The sequence below is a fragment of the Dasypus novemcinctus genome, chromosome 5 (genome assembly GCF_030445035.2).
Source record: "Dasypus novemcinctus isolate mDasNov1 chromosome 5, mDasNov1.1.hap2, whole genome shotgun sequence".
NCBI classification, from domain to species: domain Eukaryota; kingdom Metazoa; phylum Chordata; class Mammalia; order Cingulata; family Dasypodidae; genus Dasypus; species Dasypus novemcinctus.
Genome location: NC_080677.1, coordinates 166,274,898 through 166,285,540, shown reverse-complemented (window position 1 = coordinate 166,285,540; position 10,643 = coordinate 166,274,898). Strand labels below are relative to the sequence as shown.

The 10,643-nt window shown below is 53.3% G+C and overlaps 1 protein-coding gene across 1 annotated transcript in view; it reads left to right on the top strand.

Moving 5' to 3' along the window:
* Positions 1-4,560: 4,560 nt before the first annotated feature.
* MRC1 (mannose receptor C-type 1) overlaps positions 4,561-10,643 on the top strand; it is a 90,728-nt gene continuing 84,645 nt past the window's right edge. The window contains exon 1 of the mRNA XM_058297900.1: positions 4,561-4,856. Coding sequence (XP_058153883.1) covers positions 4,796-4,856 — 61 coding nt within the window. The 5' untranslated portion in view covers positions 4,561-4,795. The remainder of the gene's footprint in view (positions 4,857-10,643) is intronic.

Here is a 10,643-nt window from a genome sequence, read left to right as displayed (position 1 = left end):
TACAAATGGTGCTAAATTTAAGCCAAGTTTTCTTCTTCTAAGTTGGCTTTCTTGGATCTTTAGAAAATGTTAGTACTTAATTTTAGTTAAGGACGTATGCTGTGCTTTTTCTAAAAACGCCCTTTGGGAAAGCCCTTTTAAAAAAGGAGAACATGTGTTACCAGGAGGCCTGTCCAAGAATGTGATTTCTATCCTTTATGTACACTGAAGAGCATTATGTGAGTGAATGAATTTTAAGGAAATGAAAATGAAGTTATTAAATAACTTTTAGATTATACACTTTAACAATGTGAAATCCTAGTGCTAGGGTCTCCTCCGGCTATCTTCGTCATTGCACTGTGGAAGTGACGTTAAGGTAATGGACTGATTTCAGTGTGAAAGGCCACTCAGGTTAACGCTTTCCCGGTTTGGAGCTCAGCCGGCAGCTGGCACGGCGGGTCTAGCAGGTGCCTGGTGCTGTCTAATGAGGTCAAAGTCGGGCAGTAACACCTAGATAAGGTTTTATTTTTAGCAAGTCCTGAGTGGAAGTTGCAGCTTTCAAAGTGAGACTGTTTCACTTGTGGAATTTGATAGCCTCACAGAAATAATCCAGGACAAACTCCGTTTGAAAGAGGAAGCTACAATTGCAAGTGTAATAGCAAATGCTGCCCTTACGTGATCCTGAAGAAGGCGTGTCTCGATGTTCTAGAACACCTGGCCAGGTAGTCAGGTAGCTCACCTGGCCCAAGGCGGGGCCCTCTGATCCCACGCAGGCCTCCGCACGCCCCGTGGACTCTCAGGTGCTGGAAGGAGGGGTTGAGGCTGGGGCAGCTGCGACGGGCACGGCCAGGCCAGTCCATCCTGGTGACGTGGTGTCTGAAAATAAAACGTGAATGTGTGTGTAAGGTCCCCGCGTGGCCACCGACGACAAGGCAGAAGGGAGGGGAAATGGTCTGTGGGGCGTGGAGTTTGCGTGGCCAGCGGTGGGCCTGCTGGTGAGTAGATGGCCCCTGCCCCTCTTCACAGCAGGGAACACTTCCTTTGACCTGAAGCTCAAAGCTCAGCAGGCCGCGTGGACGCTGGGGTCCTCGGCGCCACAGCAACGGGCCCAGAAAGTAATGAAAAAGCCGCCGGGAACCCGCGCGGGTTATTTCCACAGGTCATTGACGCTCTGTGGTAAAGCAGATGCCCGCTGGGACGTCCTCAGGCATGACCGGGCTGAGCTCCTGCGGCTGGCCGGCAGACAGACAGACGGAGGCAGAGGCCAGAGGCTGGCACACGAGAGACCCCCAGTCAGGACTCAAGCACACCCCTGCGGGCCGGTCTGCGCTGCCCTGCGGAGGTGCGGCCGGCTGGGAGGACGCGCTCTGCAGCCACGCAGTGCACAGCCTGCGCACCTGCACGCCGGCTCCTGGCTCCTGTGCGCTTCAGCGGCTCTGCAGGTCCGTGTAAGGCGTGACAGCTTTGCAAAAGGCTTCACCTGTAGCATCACGTCTACCCTGAGGGTTATCCTCCTGGACGTTTCATTAATTGACTCACTCTACAGATTTGAGTACCTGTTATAGACCAGGTGTGGCTTTTATGAATAAGTAATTAGCAAAAAAAAGTATTGGTAAAACTGGCAAAATTACTCAAGAAATAGTTGTCTTAATTATATCGCAAATTGGTTTTATATAAATTTGAAGATTATATTTACAGGAGGAATACTTGCTGCAAAAATTTACATTTATACACGCACAAATCTTGATTTTCCAGGACATTCCTATTAAAAAAAACTCATAATTTTTCCTTCCATTGAAATTAGATTATTAATGATTTAAAGAATGCCCACTTTCTCTTCAAAATCTTTCTTAAAAAAAGATTTAGTTTACATGTTTAAAGAGTAGGTGCTCGCAAATATTTGAGTGAACAAGTATAATATTTGAGTGAACAAGTATAAAATTTGCTTCCCAATTGCTAAAGGTTATAGTCCACAGTGCACATCTGATATAGTTCTGAAAGCAAGCTCAGCATTTTTGTGTCTCGGTTTTTGTGTGTAAATTGTAGGTCATTTTCAGATTATAAAATGTTTTTAATCTTATTCTTAGAAATTTTCTTCAAATATTAAATTGCTTAAGTAACCTAATTAAACTACTTTTCACAAGTCCTTCAAATAACCTATACATACTGTAGATTACAATAAATCTACATTTGCTATCTAAAGATGATTGAGAGTAAAGCCAGATTTTAGATCAATTATCCAATACTAAGAAATCTGATTTTTACAATGTAATTTTTTCCCTACTAAATGGCAAATGCACTACTGGTGTTTTGATATATTTTGGTAAGGATTGGAAAAACGTGAAGAATAACATAAAAGGTAGTGTTCAGACACCATTAGATAAGTAGTGTGAAAGATCTGTACAAAACAGACATAAAAAGTGGGAGTGGGGCATACACACCCTCTTCGGAAAGTGCTCTGAGGAGAAGGTCATTGTCAGTTCCTTCCCTTACATTTACACCTCAGAGGAGCCTTGCTGTCATACTGCTTTCATCTTTTAAAATTTTACCTATTTGCATCATTAGATCTTCTCTTTTCCTTCTGGGTAGGAATTATCAATGCCATTTGAACAAATTGGCCCCGTAAAAGATAGATGTACCTAAGAAAACAAACCAGCTTCTGGTCAATCACCAGTTTTAGCTACGAGAAATATTAGCGATTACCAAAGAAGTTGTTGAGCCAATTTTCTTGGAACTATTTCAGAGCAAAGCAGACAAAGTTCTCTGGAGCTGTGTGGGTGTGAGGTGGGTGAGTTTTGAGAAAGAAAAAGTACAGAAGGAAACGAGGCAGTTCAGGAATTTAGTCTGGCCAATTAAAAAAAAAAGAGGATCTCCTTTATTTTGTAGAAATGCTTGTTTAACTTCAAGAAGCAATTGTTAAGAACAACCATCACCCATAGCAACTAACCAAAACCAGAACCAAAGCTCAGTGCGCAGGTCTGAGGAAGGTGGTGAGAGCTGTTGGTTTTTCTTTCTTCTCTCTTTTCTTCCACTTGCCTAGCCTGGTAAATCTGGGGCTCATGGTGTTAAGGTCTCAGGGTCCCACCTTTTGGGGACAGATGGCTACACTTTGTTTAAAAGCCGCCGATGGCACCGCTGGTCCTGATGCCCATTTGCCATATTTGTGCAACTTTAAAAAACCTTAGATGTGGGAGGAGAGATGATTCTACTTTATTTACTTCTGAAATTGATATAAATCCAAATTAGGCAGGACTTTTTGAAATGTATGTAATTTATTTATATTTAAAAGCCTAGATAGCTGCAATATGATTTCATAAGTCAGAGAAAAAACATTTTAGAAAAAGACTTTTTTTTTCATGTGTTCTATTTTGTAACTGACTATTCTTTGTCAGTCAAGCATTCCTGGAAGAGAAACATGTGCCCACCCTCCTACATTTTCACCATCTTTTTCCCTCTTGTAGAATAATCTTAAATTTATAATGTAAAAATCAGTAAAAGAAATAAATCACATATTTTCTTAGGAGATGAAGTTTATAATTTTTAAAAAATTTTATTTTTCTCCCCTTCCCCCCACCCCGCCTCAGTTTTCTGTTCTCTGTGTCTATTTGCTGCGTCTTCTTTGTCCGCTTCTGTTGTCAGCAGCACGGGAATCTGTGTTTCTTTTTTTTGTTGCGTCATCTTGTGTCAGCTCTCCCTGTGGGCGGTGCCACTCTTGGGCAGGCTGCACTTTCTTTCGCACTGGGCAGCTCTCCTTACGGGGTGCACTCCTTGCGCATGGGGCTCCCCTACGCGGGGGACACCCCTGCGTGGCATGGCACTCCCTGCGCGCATCAGCACTGCACATGGGCCAGCTCCACACGGGTCAAGGGGGGCTGGGGTTTGAACCGCGGACCTCCCATGTGGTAGACGGACGCCCTAACCACTGGGCCCAGTCCGCTTCCCTGAAGTTTATAGTTTTATCACAAAAATGGCCACTCTTGCGGCTTTCTGCTTGAAGAGAAAATATTCATTCAAATTAGAAAAAAATCATGTTCCCAGCAGCTTCTTTTTGAATCAGTGACATTTCCCACGTGCGGCTGAGAGCCGGCTGGCTGATGGTCAGGATCGACTTCACAGTGTTCCTAATTCTGTTTTCACTTCCAAAATAGGGGTTGGGGGTGTTGTGATTAGTGTCACGAAATACCTCTTAACATGGTGGTTTTCTTTTAAAGACGGGAGCTTGTCACGAAATGAGCCCCCCCCCCGCCCCCCGCCCGGCTGCGCCCCTCCAGCTCCTCCTTCCTGGGAGGGTCCCGCGCAGCCTGGGGGCGGCAGGGTGGGCTGGGCTGCCGGGCGGGAGGCACAGCGCCTGCTCTCACTGCCCCAGAGAGGCGCAAAGCTGCGCCGGGACAGGTTCTCTTGAAGCTTTCCAGGAAAAAGAGGCGCGTCCCCAGCACGGCCCAAGGAGCGGAGCTCGCCCGGCGTCCCCGCGCCCGGCCACCCGCCGGGGCCTCTGCGGCGGGGGGTGGGCGGCTGCCGGCCCCCCCCTGCTCCCTGCCCCTCGCCCAGCCCTCCCGCGGACGGCCTTCTCCCTTCCTCTCTGCCCTTCGCAGAAGTCAGCTTACGAAGCAAAGTTGTAACTTTGAATTCCTGTTTTCCAAACTCCCTCATGTGACAGGATATCTCCTTATTGGAGGTTTTCCCTAAACCGGGGAGCCCTTTTAAAACCCGCGCTTCCTGCCACCCTGCAGCAGGGAGGCCTGGCCGGGCTGGAGGAGGTGGCGGCACCCTCGTGTCCCCTGCTGTGCCCGCGCCCCCGACCCCGCCAGCCGAGGCCATGCCGCCGAGCCTGCTGCTGGCGCTGCTGGCCCTGGTGCCTGGGGTCGCCCCGCTGCTGGGTAAGTGGGATGCCCCCCCCAACCCCCCGGCTCCCTGGCTGGCCTCTCCCGGCACGCAGCACCTGCCGGGGGCTGCAGCGGGGGTTCCTTGGCCAGGAGCGGGCAGCGGGGGTCTCTCCCTCCACGCCGCGCTCCCTGCGCCCCGCACGCCTCCCGTCGTGGCTTCCAGGCTGGGATTTCCTTTGCTCTGCGCCCGGGGTCCCCCGCTGCAGCCACGGTAGGTCCACCCCTCCTGGTGGGGGCAGGCCCCGGGCTCTGGGAGTTTCTGGGGACCCTGGGGAGCCTCTCCTGCTGCAGGATGCACGGCCCCCCTCTGCTTGAGATGACCCGGGAGGGGTCCCCACCCTGCCCGGTCCCTGAGCCCCCTTCATCTCTAGCAAACATGCAGACGCACTGCGGGGTCCAGGCCCTGCCCCGGGGGGCGGCCGAGACCCTCCAGCCCCCCAGCCCCCGAGGCGGGGGTGCTGCCCTGCAGGCTCGGGCTTGCTCTGCTTCCCTCGAGGTGGCGGGCAGGGCACGACCGCCTGGGCTGTGCGGTACACGGGGTGGGGGCGCGGCTGCCGGTGTGGGGGCCGGTGTGGCCAGCGCGGGGCCTCCTGCTTGCCCCACAGGACTGTAGGCAGGAGATGGAGAAGTTCCCCAAGAGGCAGCCGAGGGTGCTTCCCCTTAGTCAGCCCCAGAGCGCGGCCTCCTCCCGCTGCCGGCGGCCTCCCCCCCCACCGCCGTCAGGAAGGTGGAGCTGCAGAGCCGGCTGCAGGCTGGACACACTGGGTCCGGCCCCAATGTTAACGCCAGAACCAGGGAGCTTCTGGGGATTCGAGCCGTCTGGGGCAGCACAGGCCGCTGAGGGGCAGTGAGTCACCCGAGGTGTCCAAGCAGAAGGGACGCACAAGGCAGGGGCGGCGGGCGAGGGCTGCACTCCACGACCCTGCGCAGTGCCGCGGACGCACGACGCTGGCCACCGGGCAGGCCGCACATTCAACATCCGAGCAGCCGCATTAAAAAAAGAAACATGCGAAATGGGCTTTATTAATATATTTCATTTAACCCAGTATATCCAGAGTAGTGTCCTCCCAACACCTAGTCAACAGAAAATTCCTTGGGGTACTTTGACATTCATTTTGTTAAATGAAATCTTCGAAATGCGCAGTTGACGCTTCCGGCACGTCTGAATTCGGCCTCGTGCATTTCAGCGTCCGGCAGCCGCACGCGTCTGGTGGCTCCCACGCTGGGTGGCACAGACAGGGCCCCTTGTTTACTTTAGGTGGGTTTTTAATGCTCTGGAGCCAAAAGGGTTTCTCTGTTTGCTTAGGAGTTTTCCTCCAGGTGGAGGCAGCCTCTGACCCCTCCTCAGGGGCTCGAATGCTGGGAGGGGGGGCAGGTGGTGGAGGACCGAAAACAAGTTCAGGGCGCGCGTGGCCTTCCTGGACTCTCCCTTTCCCCGGGGCCTGTGACCCGGGCTCCTCTCCTGGACCCTGCACAGGGGCAGCGGCGTCTGCAGGGACATGGCCCAGCGCTGCCTCCTCTGCGCTGCCCCCCCCCCCCCCCCGCTGTGCCAGGGCCTCCCTCCCCTTCCTCGCGTCTCCCTCCATTGGCTCCAGAGCGTCCTTGGGTGACGCAGGAGGGCGGAGTGTCCCCTCGGGGCGCAGGAGCCGCAGTGGCCCTGCCCTCCCCTCCTGGCCCCCGCCTGCCCTTGGGGCAGAGCCAGGCGGCCGCTCACGGCTGGGCCTGGGACCCCGCCGGGCCTGTGGGGAGGGTCTGGCTCTCAGCCTCTGAGCTTTGAGGGCTGCTCTCAGGGGACACAAAAGCCGACGCGGGACCTCAGAGGTGCAGGAGACGCTGGCGCGGCCCGGCGGGGCGGGCACCGCCAGGGCAGCCGGGCTGGAGGGGAGAGGTGGGGACGCAGGGGGTCCCGGGAGGGCGGAGCGAGGTGGTCTGCCCCGAGGGGCGGCGCGCGGGGCCCACTGGGCACGGCTTGCGCTGAGCTGCTCACTCCGGCTGGCCCCTCTGGTGGACAAGCCGCTCCGGCGCCTGGTGTGGCTGGGGTGCACCTGGGGGGCTGCTCTGCTCCCTGGGGGCCTTGCAGGCTGGCAGCCCCCTGGAAGGGCCTCTCAGAAAGGGCCCTCCCCGGTGGCGTGGCGCTCGTCACCTGTCTGTCCCTCCTGACCTGTGCCGTGTTCTGTCCTGAGAAGTCCTGTCTTAAGGCTCGGAGGCTGGTGCTTTGGGGTGCAGTGGGGTGCAGTTGTGGGCGTTGGCTGTGTACACCCGGCATGTGGAGAGGCATCGAGGGCTCGTGGGGTGCAGGGCGCTCAGGCAGCCAGCTGCGGGGGCCGTGCCTGTTTGAATCCACCGCCGGGCTGGGCCGTCACCGCACCTGCTCCAACCTCAAGGCCGGGGCCAGGCTGGCACCCCACCTGTGAGGGGGGCGGCGTGCCCAGGGCCAGGGCGGCTGCCTCCATCTGCTGCCACCCGCTTCCGGCCTCCTCCTCGGGCTCCAGGTCCTTCTGCTTTCTGGTTCCAGTTTTGAGGCACTTTGACCCCACACCCTCAAGTATAAGGGTTTCGCCGGGAGTGTGTCCCTAGAGCACTGGCGTTTCAGCGCTTTCCTTCTAATTGTCGAACAAAGGGCTTTGTTGCCAGAGGCAGGAGATTTGAGCTTCAGGAAGAGGAGAATTTTTTGTGAACAGGCCCCAAAAGATCGCTGGAGGCCGGACAAGTGGGAGGGGGCTGCCCAATGCAGTTCCCTGAAACCCCTTTGCCTGGACGGGTGGGCTGGGCAGGGGTCCCCCTCCTGTCCCCGTACGTCTCTGTCCTCCTGCTGTGCAATAGCTGCTGTCCCCCCAAGTCCCTTCTTGGCCAGGAATCTGCTTCTGTCCCCACACCCCCCAGACTGTGGCATCATCAGGGTAAAAGTTCTCTTCCAGGGAAAAGAAGGGGTTGGCCCTCTCTTTGGTCTAAGTGGCCACCTTTATTAAATGACTTCTTCTCACCAGGACAACCCCCTTGCCATTCTGTCCTCTTTGATTTGTTTAGACCAAAGTGCGCCCCCCGCCTGGAGCCTGGGGTCTCGCGGCCACTCGGGTCACGTGGGAAGAGAAGCAGGCCTGGTGGGCCGTCCCGGTCTCCGCCACCTGGCAGCGCACCTGCTTTGTTCTCGGGAATTTGGGCTTGCGTGGAGCCTTCTTGCTTTAGATGGAGTGGTGTACTCCCTTCAAGGAGCAAGTTTCCACAGCTCTTTCCTTTTCAGTCTTAACTCTCATAAAATTTCCTTACCGTATTTCTACTTTTCTTTGTTTCTAGTCCATATTTTTTCCTTTATGTGAATGTCTTATTTTAGATACTAGACTTAAGATATTTAGATAAATAACTTATTTAGCAGAACCAAGCTATGCCTGCTTTCCTATAACCCAGAAGGGGCTGCACGCAGGATGTTGCCGACCTCGGCAAGACAGCGTGGCTTGGTTATGTGCTGTATCTGTGCCTGCTGGGGTCTGGGCTTCACTTACGGGGGGAAAAGTCACTGCTGGGTCACCGTGGCCTCTCGAGAATCAGAAGTGCACAGCTCCAGTTTGGGACAAAGCCCCTTGCCTTGCAAAGGTTGCAGGGACCCAGGCGTCCTTCAGCTCTCACTGCCTGTGGTCTGGACTTGGAGACCGAGCTGAGGGACGAGGGAGAGCAGGGAGGGCGCGGGGGCTGTGGCCGTGCACCTGCTGGGCCACCTGGAACGGCAGGGCCATCTTGCTTCTTGGCCACTGTCAGTACTGTTGAGTGAAGGGACGACATGGTTAGGTGGGTCCACAGAGGAGGCCAGGAGAAAGTAGGTGGAACAGGAGTGGGGGAGAGGGAGGCAAGGGGCAGGTGCTCTTTGGAAAAGAATAGGAACTGAAATAAAAAGAAGTCATTCTCAGATTTCCCATTAGATGAAGGCAAGGTCTAATTCCACTGACCGCTCCCAACAACCCGGGAGGTGAGTTGGCTTGTATTACTACCTCTTTTACGAGGTGAGAAAATGGAGGCCCAGAAGAGTAAGTGGCTTGCGAAGTCAGCTGGACTGGAGCTGCCTCTAGACACAATTTACCACCTGAGCATGAGGATTAGGAAAGATGTAAATGTGTCTCAAAAGAACAATGGGTCAAAAGTAGGATTTAGTTCCCATTATTTGTATTATTATGATGCTTTTTAAGACTTTTCCCCTTCCAGAAGGGAGGGGGTGAACATTTGCCGAGGGTTTCCTATGCGCAAATCGGCAGGCTGGTGCTTTACACCAGTGGCTTCCCTTGGAACTTCATGGCAAATGCTCCTGGAGAGCTTTCTTATCTCCACTTTACAGATAAGGAACCTGAGGGTAGAGTGCCTCATTTGACCAGGTCAGCAGGAAGTGGGCTTGGGTCTTGAGCCTGCCAGCCCTGGAGAGCATGCTGCTCTCCTCCCCACCTTCTAGAGACTCCACGGTTGTCATGGCCTCTGCCCTCTGTCCCTCTGTCTGAGCTGCTGTCAACTTCACCCTCTTCTAAACCATTCCCCTCGGCTCATACTGGTGTTCTCATCCTGAGGAAAATCATCACTGGCGCTGCCCCCAGGGGCCAGGGGGGAGGACACCCAGGGGGCAGGGGGAGGGCACCCAGGGGGCAGGGAGGAGGGCACCCAGGGGGCACGGGGAGGGGACCCAGGGGGCAGAGGGGAGGATCCAGGGCCAGAGGTGATGGGACCCAGGGGGCAGTGATGGATCCAGGGGGCAGGGAGGGTGACTCAGGGAAGGGAGGTTACCCAGGGTTTCCAAGTTCTCTGCTTCTTTAAAACAAGGATCGCCTTCCTTCCAGTCATCATTTCTATCTAAGTCCTCATCAGAAGTAACTTCAGGGTCCATACTTTTACCAAGTCTCTTCAAAGCAATCTAAGCCTTTTCTACCAAGCACCTTACAATTCCTCCAAAAAACACCCCTTACCCATTTATAAAGCTGTTCTCAGGTTTTTGGTATATGCAAGAAGCAGCACCCCACTTCTGGTACCAGTTTCTGTTTTAGTTTGCAAAAGCAACCAATGCAAAAATACCAGAAATGATTTGGCTTTTATAATGGGAAATTTTAGGGTAAAAGCTTACAGTTTCAAGGCTGTGAAAATGTCCTAATCAAGGCATCAGCAGAGATGCCTTCTTACCAAAGATGGGCTTATGCTCAGATCCTAGAGTCCTCTCTCTCACATGGCAGGGTCAAAATGGCAACTGAATTTCTCTGTCTCTTCTTTTTCTCTTTGTCCCAGTTTATATAAGACCCAGGAAGAGGGCAGTGACCCAGTGTATTAGTCAGCCAATGTATTAGTCAGTTGCTGATGCAAAATACCAGGAATTGGTTGTTTTTTATAAAGGGCATTTACTTGGGGTAGGAGCTTACAGTTACCAGGCCATAAAGTATAAGTTATCCCTCAGCAAAGTCTATTTTCACGTGTTGGAGCAAGATGGCTGCGATGTCTGTGAGGGTTCAGGCTTCCTGGGTTCCTCCCTTCCTGGGGCTCCAGCTTAAGGCTTCAGCATCAAACTCCAACAGCAAAACTCTAACATCAAAAATCCTTAACTCTGTCCTTTGCCATGCTTTCTATCTGTGAGTCCCCATTCACCAAAAGGGAGGGACTCAATGCCCTACTGGCACGAGGGCACCTAATTACTTAATCAGGTAAACCTATGAATCCAGTGTAATCTCCTATGCCAAGAGGAAAAGATCAGTTTACAAACATAATCCAGTATTTCTTTTGGAATTCATCAATAGTATCAAACTGCTACACCCAACCTAG